Consider the following 13,414-nt stretch of genomic DNA (forward strand, 5'->3'; position numbering starts at 1 on the left):
GCCCGTCTCGCTGCTAATGAGCTTTGGCTCTTTTTTTTTTTACCTAACATGAGCATGGTCTTGTCCAGATATTTATTTTCCTAAGGCACAACCTTGTACAGGTTCTGTCATGTGCTTGCATTCTTTCCTGAAGATGATCCTCCTCCTGTTGTGTTTGTTCTGGCCGTGCTGAGGACGGTGGTGGTGGGCAGAGGAACCCAGTCCTGGTGGCAGGAGGCCACGTGGTTCCACGTGCTGTGATGGGGGGACAGCAATGGGCACAGGTATCCCATGTCGTTCCAGACCACAGCCCTGTGTAGCAGAGAGGCTGGATCTGGTGTATTCCCGGGGCGGCTGCAGGCATGTGGCAGCAGGTCCTGCCAGATCTGCCACTCCATGGTCACCTTGGAGATGTCACTTAAAAAGGAAAAAAGCATGTTCTCCAAAAAAACCCAGATAAAAATAGCACTTCTTATTCAGCACATCCATTCCCTGTGTGTACTCAGAATTCATTTGCTGACTGCAGTCACAGGAATAAGGACCTGGATGCTCTGCCTGGCGTGGATGGGAGGGAATGGGGCTATTGCCCAGCCGTGCCATCAGCCAAACCACGTGGAGCTGCTGGTGATTCCTTCTCCTGCTCCACTGGCAGCAGCAGGGTCGGGGCCTTGGAGCTGTGGGTCACATTTAGCCTGCAGGATCTGTGTTGTCAGTGCTAGTGCACAGCACGACGACAAACTAAGTTTTCTTTCCCGATGCCAAGAGCAATTTTCAGGGCTGTCTGTTGTCGCAGAGAAATCAGTTCAATTCTGCATAGACGGAGTGGATTTGCAAGGCAGTGGAATTACATTTGTGTGGTAACAGCTTCTCCTTGGCATTTCAGAGCAGACCATGAGCTGGAGTCTCTCCCTATATCTCTGTTCCTCTCTGTAGGATGGATTAAGTAGCAGACCTTCTTCGCAAGCTCTGAGATATTTTTGCTGGTCAGATCTATGGATGAAAGATGGGCTGGGAATTGGAAGTGAACCCAAGCAGTGTGGGTCTAACAGGGTAAACCACAAACAGCTTTTTCTTTTGAATTGCTGGCTAACAGTGTGTAGGATCCATCCTGTATCCCGATGAGGGGCATGCACAAGTAGATGACCAGAACCTGCTGGGGCACCATGTCTTGCCAGCTTTCCTCCCACCAGGGAGGGACGTGCCACCCCTGATCGCCCAGACAGAACTATTGACCGAGTTGCTTATTGATTTTCTAATCATTTTCCAACACAGCCCCCCGTCCTGTGTCACTGCCAAGGCAGATCGCAAATTGAACTGCAGCTAAATTGATGGGGGATTGATTTAAACTCACCATAATTATTGGTTCTCTGCTGCCCAAGCCAGGCAAATCAATGTCAGCAAGAACAGATGTGCTCCTTTACAAAAGCTCAGCGAACATAAGGTGAGTGCTGATTTTGTAAGGCCAACCAGGAGCCCGAACTGACCCATCAGCACAGCCCAAGGAGTCAGGCTTAGCACAAACCAGCTTCTTCCTGGGTCATTTCTGACTCCCATGGGCAAGAACATAGTTGCACCCAAATGGGCTTTGGTTTTGCCCTACTCTGATCTGTTGGTGGGATCTTGATGGGAGATCCTCCACTCCAGAGGCAGGGAGATCTGTTAAAAAGCTTTATTAGTGCAGAGAAGCTGTGGCTGCCCCATCCCTGGAAGTGTTCAAGGCCAAATGGGACAGGGCTTTGAGCAACTTGGCCTTGTGGGTGCCATTCCTGCCCATGGCAGAGGAGTTGGAACCAGATGATTTATAAGGTCCCTTCCAACTCAAACCATTCTATGATTTATTGTACCCACAACTGCCCCATTCACCTGTTCATCTGTGCAAACCCCTCCGTGCAGGGGGTGCTGTTGCCTCTCCTGTTGGTTTTGCAAGCTGGCACTGGTTGCTGAGCTTGTTGGATCCCCTGTTTTGCTGTCCATGGCATCTTTGTATTCCCCAGCCCCACAGTGCAGGGACACATCCTGTATTTGTGTGTTGGCTCCCACAGCTTTCTGTCCGTGGAGAGCTTTGTGCTGTGGCACAGAGCTGGCTGGAGAGCTGGGTCTGCTCAGAGCTGGGGTGGATGTGGAGGGGAGGAGGTGCTTTCTTTTGCAAATGTTGTGCTGAGCTATTTGCCTGCTCTAATTAATGTGTATTAGGATGCTTAATTACAAGCTGAAAGGAAACACGTTTTGCAGTGGTTGAAAGCCAAAACTGGAGGAATATCCCAAGGGTGGCCTTGAGCAGAGCAAGGCTAAGGGAGGGAGGGCTTTGGTGACCCACTAACCCAGTCCCAGGGAAAGAGCCATCTTCTTCCTCTGTGGGCTGGGGAAGATGCTGAGCTCAGCACATGGATCAGTGCCAAGGCGAGAACTCAAAGTGACAGCTCAGAAAAGCCGTGACTGATCCTCTGGCTGTGGTCCTGCAGCTCCTGCTGACTTACAGTCCCATCCAGTTGTCTTCAGCACCCTGGAAGGTCCCTTGGGAGCTTGAGGGTTGCTTGGGCAGAGCCCTGGACCCCCCCCCAGTCCCTGTCAATGTGAAAAGAGCAGCAGAGACGTGGATGTGATGCTGTGGAGCAGAAGATGCTGTTGCAGTCAGCCCTCCGTGTCCTCCAGGGAGACGCCTCCTCTCTGCCAATTTACACAGCCCTGCTTCTTACAGCAGGGCCAGCAGACACAGAGGAGACCACAGGAGAGAAGTGTTGTATCTGCAGATTCACAGACACTCTTATCCTGATCCTGTTTCCCAGGCAGTGAAAAGCACAGATTGTTCTAAGTGTCCTCTCCTCCTCCTTCATCGTTGTTCTGTATGTGCAGCTGGAAAGCTTCGTGCTCCCCTGTCTTCTGCTGCTTCCTGCCTGGTCAGGGCTACTGATTCCTAAACTGTGTCTTTGGGACCCTGACTGCTCTGCAGAGATGGGCAGCATCCTATTCCAGAGCCTTTTGCTGCCAAGATCCTTTGGCTGGAAAAGCCTTGTGCCTTCCCTTCCCACCTTACCTGTTGTCCCCAGGGAAGGTGCTGCGGTTTGCAATGTCCACCTGAGCTTCAGAGCTGAGGGCATGGGAGGCATTGTGGGGTCTGAGGGATGACTGGCACAGAGGTCAAGACATCACAGTTGCTGCAGACAGGGCAGAAGCAGCTTTGGTGCTGCTGCCATGAGAAAATGTCACAGGATTTGTAGGAGGCGGAGAGAAATGGCTCATCTACAAGAAAGATGGGGACGAACTTTTTAGCAGGATAGGGCAAGGGGTGATGATTTTAAACTGAAGGAGGATAGGCTTAAAATAGATATTAGGGTGAAATTCTTCCCTGTGAGGGTGGTGAGGCCCTGGCACAGCTTGCCCAGGGAATCTGTGGCTGCCCCATCCCTGGAAGTGTCCAAGGCCAGGTTGGATGGGGCTTGGAGCAACCTGGGCTAGGGGAAGGTGTCCCTGCCCATGGCAGGGGGGGTTGGAATGAGATGAGCTTTAAGGTCCCTTCCAGTCTGAAAAATTCAAGGACTCTGATTGCTCAGGGTGGGCCAGGACTCCTTAAAGCCCCTTTCTGCTGTCCCCCATGGGCAGTTTGCTTCTTGAGTAGCCAAGATTAAGTGTGGTTCAGCAGCCCGTCTCCTGTCAGGACCCTGCCTGTATTGGTGAGCACAGGGTCCAGGGTTTCCTGAACTTTTATTAATATATACAGCATTTTGCTCACATGGAAAATTGATTTTCTTTTTTAAGCACGAAGTATAGAGGTTTTATAACCTTTCTTCTGCTTGACAGAGGACATTTATAACCTGCCTTCATCACTACCTATGCAAGCTCCAGTCTAACTCATCTTCAAGAAATTCCATAATGCATTTTTAATTGTGAGCTGCTCCTAGACAAGATTTATGTATTTTTTCAAGGACTGGCCTTTTTGTTGTTGTTTGTGTGCGTGTGTGTTTGGCAAAAAGGGATAAATAATGCAGGTGGAATAGTGCTTTAATCTGGATGACAATTTATCGATGGCATTTGCCACCCACTTGCTTTTTTCTTTTGGGGCAAAGAAAACAAGCTGGGGAACTGGAATTAAAAACTAGAGCCAGATCTCCAGCTTATGTGACTCGGCATGGTTGCCTTGGCTGTGGAAAACTGATGAGCCTGGGATGCCATCCTGGCTGCCCCCAGTCCCGCTCTGCCATGTAGGGTCCTGCCCACAGCAGGCAGCAAGATCCTTTTGAAGATAATGCCAAGGCCACACTTGCTGGCCTGCCTGGCGTGGGTTGAGATGATTTTCTGGGTCCTTCCTGAGCGCTGAGGTGGTTTTCTGGGTTGGTTACAGGTGTTGAGGTATTTTTTCTGGGTTGCACTGGACTCCTCTGCATCTTGGAGGAACAGGTAACAAACCCAGAGGGTTGTCACACTGTGCTTTGCCCCACACTGGCCTGAGGCTTCATGGCTGTGTGATTTCACTGCCTCAGGGATTCACCCTCCTCTGGAGGGAGGATGGAGAGCAAGGCTTTGGCAGCAACCAAGTCCTTGCCCCATGGTCCTTGCCCCTTTCCCAAAGGCTGTGCAAGGTGATGCAGGGCCTGTGGGGCTGCCCCATCCATCACTCAGGACAAACTCATCTCCTTTAGGTGTAAACTGAGTTCAGCAGCACTGGCTCTTGGATGGGCTGTGTTCTGGGAGGGCACCCACCAGGCAGGGGCTCCAGGGTAGGTGAGGAGCCACAGGTGACCTTTCCTTGTCCCTCTCTCGCTGCAGTGCCCCGAGGACCTCCGACCCATGAAGGATGGCACCGGTTGCTACGACTACTCCAAAGGGATCGACTGCTCAGATGGCTTCAACGGGGGCTGTGAGCAGCTCTGTCTCCAGCAGACCCTCCCTCTGCCCCACGACCCCTCGTCCAGCACCATCTTCATGTTCTGTGGGTGAGTCCCCTCCAAGGCTCCTGCTTCTCCCACTAGCAGATAAATAACCTCTTCTCCATCCCTGCCAACCTTCCTGTGCCACCCATCCCAACCCAGCATGCCCAGCAGCGGAGCTGGGCATCCAAGAAAAAGGCTGTATATGGAGCTGAATTCCAGCAGGGAATAAAGGCACCTGGTTTGCCTGTGGGCAGGAGTGTATGGAAGTGTGAGGAGCAGTTTGAGCAGATGCCCCTTCCTCCTCTCCCCCACTGTGTGATGGTACAGTTTGATCTGTGACTCACCGTGAAGGGACCCAAAAATTGTACATTGTGTGTTGGAGGGGGAAGATGGAGGGTTTGTTTAAAAAACACTACTTAAATTTATGTTTTTTTTTCCTCCTCTGTGCCTCTCTTAAAATAGAGTTTCATCCCTGATTTTGGCCGGGATCCTATAATCCTACACAATTTAGCATTTTCTCTCAGGAAGATCTCCCTGGCTGCAGTGTGCTCTAAAAGGAGCTCAGTGATTATCTGGCTTTATGCTGCACAGCTGCAGCCATCCATTGCCCACCCTGGCTCTGCTGGCTGCATCCCATGGCTGGTTAACACATTCAGGCACACCCAGGACCCTTCACATCCCAGTGGGAAGGATTAGGTGAAGAAGAGGAAAAGGAGCCCTTTTGGAAAGGAAATGCCCACAAGCAAGAGGGGGAGCAAATTCCTAACAGTAACTCAAAGGGGTTACCCTGTCAAGTCTCGATGCTGCAAGTGCAGCAGAGACCTTGTGCAGCCCTGGCTGCTGCCTGGGAAGAGCAGCACAGGGAGCTTTGCCTGTGCCAGCTTCTCCTTTTTTTATCCCTTTTTGCTGGATTGTTGTTTTTTTTCTCCACTACCTTCTTTTTTTATTGTTGTTTAGCAGCACAGAGTGGTTGAGTCACCAAGAGAGAGCACATTGCCTGTTCCATGCCTGCAGAAACGGTTGGAAATCCATATAGGCATCCTTTGTAGGGAGAATCTAGAAAACCTTGGGACACTCTATGGTCCCCATCCATGTCCATGCATTTCAGTCTTCCGTTCCCCAAGGACAGAGACTGTTTCCCAGGTTTTTTTCCTCCTTTTTTTTTTCTTTTTTTCTCCATAATCCCTTTTCAAGACTGAACTGCACTTCGGGAACAGGCAAGGAAAAGTGCAACAGACGGGTGGGAGTTTCACTTGCAGCAGTAAAATGCAGCAGAGGAATGGGAGAGGAAAGCAAGCCTGGATGGAGGTGGCAGAGTGCTGTGGCTAAGGGGAGGAAGGGGCAGGCAGGGAACAGAGGTTTCCCTGTCAGCTGGGAGCCACAATGCTGGGGAAAGAGCTGGAGGAAGAGGAGGAGGAGGGAGGCAAGTTAAGCACATATACAAAATATTCCACTGAGGTTTCCAGTGTCTGCAGTTAAATCACATCCCTGCTGCCTGCCTCAGTTTCCCTTCCTGTCTGTTGAAGGTGAGCGTGTGTATCTTACCCACAATGTGCTTGAAAGTGGGATCAAGGACCAAAGGAGCAGCCATGCTGGAGCTGCTTCCTTGCAGGAGAGCACTGCTGGGTGGAAAAAGGGGCAGGAGCTTGGTTTTGCTTTGTTGTGGCCTGGGGAATGTTTGTACCTGAGCAGCAGATGCACAGTGGGCTCAGCTCTGCTCTCCAGTGCAGGGGCAGCTCCAGGCAGGACAGCATGGAAACAGAATGGTTTGGGTTGGAAGGGATCTTAAAGTTTGTCTTTTCCAACCACCCTGCCACGGGCAGGGACATCTTGCACTAGACCAGGGTGCTCACAGCCCTACCCAACCTGGCTGCAGGCAGATGGGGCTGTGCTGCTGCAGGAGGGAGGAGGATTGGGAACCATGTGCTTGTTTGCTGGTCACCCATCCCAGCCTGGGCAGAGGATTTGAGCTCTGTGACCCCTTCTCCTGCCCAGGCAGCTGCTGCAGGTGTTGGTGGTGCTTGGCTGGGTTTGGCAGAGGCTCGTGGGGTGGGATGCTCTGTGCCTGGCCTATCTCATGTAGCTTGTGGTGCTCCTCAGGTGCGTGGAGGAATACAAGCTGGCCCCAGATGGGAAGTCCTGCCTGATGCTCTCTGACATCTGCGAGGGCCCCAAGTGCCTGAAGTCGGATGCCAAGTTCAACGACACCCTTTTTGGGGAGATGCTTCATGGCTATAACAATAGGACCCAGCATGTCAACCAAGGCCAGGTGTTCCAAATGACTTTCAGGTATGTCCTGGTTCTTCTCCTAGTCTTGGGAACAGCAGGATGGTGAGACAGGACCAAGGTCCAGTGGTACAAAGGCAGCATCTTTGATATGCTCACTAGGGGAAGAGAACAAGAGGACAATAAACATCTATGGCTTTCCTACTTGCTCATACTTCCCACAGACAGCAACACAGGACCCTCCTGGGCCAGTGTATCTCTCATCAGATGAGTGTTTAATTGTGTTTTGGGGCTTTTCTCAGTAGTGTTGCCTCTTCTCTCTCTGAACACTGATGTCTTTCATCTCTGCAATATCCTGTGACAATGAGTTCCGACGTTTAATTGCTGTAGTATGAAAGAGCATTTCCTTTGGCATATTTTCAGCCTATGCAAGCTGGTTTTATTCAATGTCCCTATTACAGCACTGGGAGGAGCTTTGGATATAGCATGATAAATAATGTAAATGAGCTGGAGGTAAATACCTTCACCTTGCAGTGCTCACAGAGGAGAGCTTGCTGAATTCAGGGCTGGACAATGAGTTATTTAGTTATTTTTCTTCAGTTCTCCTGACTGCAGCTGCATTTTGATCAGGTGTAAGGCAGGGTGGGTGTATGAGTTTGAAAGCAGCAGCACTGACCACAGTCAGGAAAGAATCCAGCTCACATCCCACCCAGAAATGGCTCTTCCCTGCCCAGCACCTGCACTGAGCGTTTCTTTCCTGTTTGGGCACAGAGACCTCATTGCTGCCTCCAATTTTAACTGGAGCTGTGGGTGCTCACCCCTGCTGACCCCACAGAGTTTTGCTGGGTGCTCTTCCCCAGCTGAGTGCAAAGCTTTCCTGACTGTGGATTCAGGCTGAACTCTGGCCTTCTGCTGTCTTGGTGACAGAAGCATTACAAGCTCCATCAGCACAGAGGCGCCGAGAAAGTCGCAGCCAGCGGAGTGCTTAGAGCCAGCAGAGCCTCAGCCTTTGCTGGAAGTGAGAATTGACAGGACACAAAGGCAATTTTCCCACTGGACTCCTCTTTGCTTTCTCTCCCTCACACGTTACAAGCATCAATGTGTCCATCAGAGCAGAGCCAGGGCTGCAGAGATGAAGTTTTCCAGGAGCTGGTGTGTCTAAGGGATGTTTTGTCGCTTCCAGGTAGCAAATGCATCCCCTGTCCTCATAAATACCAGCTGGAAAGCACACAAGGTTGTCTGTGTGGTTGGTTTATCCTGGGATTATCCTAGGTTTATCCTGGGGATGGTTTATCCTTGGCTTCTCCAAGTTTCCTGGGGATGGTGGGTTTGGGCAGTGCAGGGCTGAATCAGGAGTGGTTTGTGCTGAAGCTGCCCTTGGGATTAAACACTTGAGGTGTTAGGATGGCATCTTCCAGGGGCCAGCCCCTGGGGCTCTGCCTGACAGGTTTTGTGGCTAAAAGAAAGGGCTGTTAGTGATCCATCCTCCTTCCCACATGCTGGACGGGATATGGCCAAGGTGTGCAATGTGGGCAAACTTTTCCCAGTGAGGGGCTGCACGGTGACAGCCAAGTTCTTTGCACAACCTGCTGTCCCAAACAGGATTTTTCAGTGTCCTAGTCCCAGGTGTAACAGCTGTGAGGGTCAGGGGAAAGCAGGTCTGAAGCAAGAGCAACCTGCAAAGCTGCCCACGTGGTGCAGAGTGTAGCGTGCGATCAACTGGCTCGGCTGAGCTCAGAGCCTGGAGGGAGGCAGCACATCTTGCTCCAGAAATACTTCCAGCAGCTTGGGAGGTCAGGACAGCTGCCCTTTCCCATTTGCATGTAGGCTGTCGGCTCCAGAGGCAGCAGGCAGGGATGAGGAGGGCTCAGTTCCCAGAGCACAGTGTCCTTCCCCACGGCCAGGCTGCCCAGGGTGTCGGTGGGTTACGCCGTAGAAGCACCATTACATCATCTCTTAACAAGGGAAGAGAAGGAGGTTAATGGAGAAGAAATTATTAACTAAAAGATGTAATTTGCCTCTGATTTTCATAGATATTCAAGAACCTCTCTGAGCATTAAGACACCAGCTGTTAGAGAAGCCCTTAATTTGGTGCATTTGAAACATAGCAGGAAGCTGCCTAATACCAGGGATTAAAAGCCTGTTTCTGCAAAGTAGGAGCAAGAACCTGCTATCAGAACAAGGGGCTGAGTATTTTAGAGGGATTTATAACTGCTGGGATCCTTTAGCTATGCAGATGTGACAGTCCTTTGAATGGTGTCTGCTTCCCATGTCGCCGCATCTTCAGTGTCTTTAATAAATAGGATATTCTGGATTTGCCAGGCATATCAGCATGGTGTTGGGAGGGAGTCTTTGTGCTGGGAAAAGCTGCCTCACACACCCTGGCCTGGGCAACACCTATCAGTTACCACAGAATTTCCATCCCATTAGGATCAGGGGGGTGTCTTTGCCATCTAAGGGGCTGCAGCACTGATTGGAGTCTCTGTCCTTCTGGTGGCTGTGTGGTCACACAGAATCACAGATTGGGTGAGGTTGGAAGGGACCATAGTAGGGCATCTGGTCCAGCCTCCCTGCTCAAGCAGGGCCATCCCAGAGCACATGGCACAGGACTGTGTCCAGACAGTCCTTGAATAACCCAGTGAGGGAGAGTCCACACCCTCTCTGGGCAATTTGTTCCAGTGCTCGGTCACCTGCACAGTAAAGAAGTTCTTTCTCATGTTCAGGTGGAACTTCCTGGGCATCAGCTTCTGCCCATTGCCTCTTGACCTATTGTTTGGCCCCACCAAGCCTGGCCCATCCTCTGACACCCTACTGACCATGCTTGGCAGTCACTGGGATGTAGCAGGGGTAGCACCAACAGCTTTAGTGTGTTTGACCAGCTGAAGAGGATGGGGATATGCAGCAGGAACCTTCAGGATGCAGAGTAAGGATGGATATGGGAATGCAGCACAGCAGGCTGGCAGTGGGAGAGCTGCACACCTTGGGAGGTCCCAGACCTCAGACCAACACGCTGCTCAGATTTTGGTTTTTCCCTTGTAACCGATGTCATTTTATGCAAGGGGGGTCAGGCAGCACCCAGGGACTTCAGTGGTGGGACTGAGGAGATGGGAATGCCCAAGAGAAGGATGGAGGAAGTAGATACTGGCTGCTGAGATCAGCCAGAATGTACCCACAACAGGACTGGGCAGCAGGCAGACTGGTTCTTGCTGCACCATATGTGTTCCATATAGACACCAGCACTGATGGAACAACTTACTGTGTTGCCTAGAGCCTGTCCCTGCTCCCATGTCCCTTTGTGCTGGTGCCAAGGACCCTTTCCCCATCCATCAGTGACAATGAAGCCACAGGCCAGCAGGATGTGATCACCACAGCCTCCCTGCAGCTCAGCCACCAGGAGTTAGGAGCTCTGTGGACACCATTTTCTGTACTGAGGTGGCTTAATAACCACTAATTATTTCTGTGGAGGTTGGGGTGATCTGTTGGACATGCCAACATCAAGGTTCCTGCTCAGAGGAGTGCCCCATATCAGTACTGCTGCTGCTGTTTTATTGCAAGGATTTAAATCAAAGCGCTCCTCCAGTGTTGCTTCTCCTGTGTGGTCCCTTGTGGGTGCTTTGGGAGGGGTCAGAGGAGGGATTTTCCATCACACATCAAACCCCCTCCTTGCTCCTTCCACCACTGAGCCAAAAGCACATTCAGAGCCACCTTCTTCTGGGCACCCCTCTGCTTTCTTTAAAAAAGGTTCTTCTCATAGACAAAATGCTGTGTGGTGTTAATAAGTAGATGGGACTGGAGCTGATCTATTCCAGTCACACCTTCCAGTCTAGCTGGGAGGCTCAGCAGCGGATCCAGCTCACTAAAGACTAGATTAGAGCGATTTTCCCCCTGTTGCCTCACGGTGGGGCAGAGCCCAAACTCCGTGCCGTTCCCAAATCACTGAGGAATTATTTTCCAAATGGTTTGTTTGTTCGTTCTTTATCTGTTTTTGTGCCGTCTCTTTGCCATGAGGGAATAGTGATTTTTGTTTAAAAGCTGTTTGCAGTTTCAGACTGTTGCTTTTATGCCATTAATAGGGAGAAATCCCAAAATACTGCCTGTGGAGCCAGCTTTACTTACTGGATTATTGCTGCATGGCAAACAGGATGTCAGAGCAACGTGGGGCAGAGCGCTCCCCAGGAGCATCCATCTGCCCTGACCAGGGTCCCTTCCTATCCCTGCCTCTGGCTCTGCTTCTGGTCCTGGCTCTTGCTCCAGCTTCCCATAGCCATAGGACACAGGGGATACCCACGTAGCCCCCATTTGATTCCCTCCCAGCAGAGATGGAGAGAGTCTGGGGAGTTTCAGGGTGTTGAGGGGCAGATAAGGAGCCAAAATTGTTTGCTGGCTGGAGGGAGGGAAAGGATTCATGTTCCTGCTCCCACACTGCATAGACTCTGCTGAGCACCTCGTGGTTTTCCTTCTCCATATCCAGGGAGAACAGCTCTGGAGGATCCAGGGGTGCCATGGCATGTCGTGCCATACCATGCTGTACTGTGTCGAGTATTGGAAATTGGTCCTTGTGGGATGCTGTTCCTCCCACCCCCCCCTATAAAATAGGGCTGCTGCTTCTTTCCAGCCTTGGGGAAGGAAAAGGCCAGGTTGGAGGTGGTGCTGAGCACAGCTCCGAGGTGGATGGGGTGCCACGGAGAGGGATGGGTGCCCACCCCAAGCGCTGCCAGCCCACAACTCTGCCTCCACACAGCTCCATTCATGCTGTCAGGTCACTGAACTGATGCAGGGAATTGTCATAATATTGATGGGGAGTTTGGCAAGTTAATTTTAAATCTGTCACTCCTTCCCCTCGACGCTTCTCAGCCCTTAATAAACCAGCACAGTGACGGCGGGGTGAGCTGGCAGCTCGGCGCCATCCCTTCCCGGGCTGTTTTGGGAAACATCTCCACTCTGTCGTACCCCCTGCACCTCATGTGAGCTGCACCTGGTTCCTTCCCACCCATCGGTGCTGCCAGGGGCTGGGATGGGGGCTCAGCTGGGCACAGCATCACATCTGGGTGTGAGAAGCCAGTGGGACTTTGCTAGTGGTGTGTGGCTTGGAGCTCACAAGTCAGCCGTGGTGGGGACATCCTGCTCCCCCCCAGCATCACACATGGAATGTCTATAACTAGTTAAATTAACACTTGACTTTTTTCCTATATGACTCCCTCTCTTTGAAACCTCCAAGCCCAGGAGTTATAATTGCACTGTTTATTATTCCTGTGCTGGTGAGCTCAGCACCAGCCCGTGCACCAATGCCTTGTTTACCTATTACCCTTCAGGCCAGGATAATGGATGGATCTCTTTTCCAGTGGCTGCCTTCCATTTCATTCCTCTTTTTATTATTTGTTGCTGCAATTCTATTACTGTTCACAACTCTGAAGCCTCTGACATGCTAGTTGGAAGCAATGATGTCTTTCCAAGCCAGGCTAAAGCCTCACGCCGTGGTGCTCAGTAGCAGCTAAGGGGTTGTGAGCAGTTTAGCAGGTCTGTGAGGGTGGGATAAGTTGTGGGATGTGATGCTCCACTCCTGGTATGTGCTGTGCAGGAGCACTGCCTGCTGCCAGCCAGGGATGCTGCCCACAGAGCAGAGATGTCCTGGTGCCTGTGTGGCCATGCCAGACGCAGCAGCTTTGCATCCTCTAAAGGGCCCCTCTCTGAGCTGCTTTTCCTCAATCCCATTTTTTCCACCTCTCAACCTGGTGTTGGGAACATCCTGGCAGCTTTTTGAGTCCATACAGCACTTTTCAGAGCCCATAACAGGTTTCACACATGTGCTTTGAGCACACCTTTGCTGGCAGGCTCAGCAGTGAGATTTTATCACTCCGTTCTATAAATGACTAATGCAATTAGCACCCCACTCCATCAGTTGGGTCACTGTTACATCCCATTCCATTTCAAAGTTCTCATCCCACCAGAAAGGAGGACAGATCATGTGGCTTTGAGCTGGTGGTCTGCAACCATGTGCTTTTGCACCGGGTTGGAAGCATTTTTTATTCTACTAGAAAACAAAAGCAAGTGTAGTGCCAGTGATACCCTAAAGACAGAGCAAGGGTCCAGAGTGGAAGAGGTGCTTTGTAATAGAGGTTGTTTAGAGAGAGGTTCTCAGAGGTTCCAGAGGTTCTCAGGCTGGTTCTGTGCCTCGTGCAGGTAGGATTTAGGGAGTGGGCCACTGTGTACTCAGTGACCATGGGCACAGCCATCAGAGCCAGCTCCTGCTGCCCCATCCCAGCTCCAGATGTGCCTCTGAGCTGCTCCATTTCGTTCCTGTCTGTGCAGGCAGCAGGGTAACCTCACACAGGGTTGGTCTC

At 51.3% G+C, this 13,414-nt stretch overlaps 1 protein-coding gene across 5 annotated transcripts in view; it reads left to right on the top strand.

Annotated features, from left to right (window-relative positions):
- The window catches only part of ASTN2 (astrotactin 2), a 325,746-nt gene that overhangs the window by 182,598 nt on the left and 129,734 nt on the right, over positions 1 to 13,414 (top strand). For all 5 annotated transcript variants that reach the window (XM_017829237.1, XM_017829236.1, XM_017829239.1 and 2 more), the window contains exons 12-13: positions 4,744 to 4,910; positions 6,948 to 7,136. In XM_017829237.1, coding sequence (XP_017684726.1) covers positions 4,744 to 4,910; positions 6,948 to 7,136 — 356 coding nt within the window. The remainder of the gene's footprint in view (positions 1 to 4,743; positions 4,911 to 6,947; positions 7,137 to 13,414) is intronic.

Source organism: Lepidothrix coronata, unplaced genomic scaffold, assembly GCF_001604755.1.
Source record: "Lepidothrix coronata isolate B3197 unplaced genomic scaffold, Lepidothrix_coronata-1.0 Scaffold160, whole genome shotgun sequence".
Taxonomy (NCBI): Eukaryota; Metazoa; Chordata; class Aves; order Passeriformes; family Pipridae; genus Lepidothrix; species Lepidothrix coronata.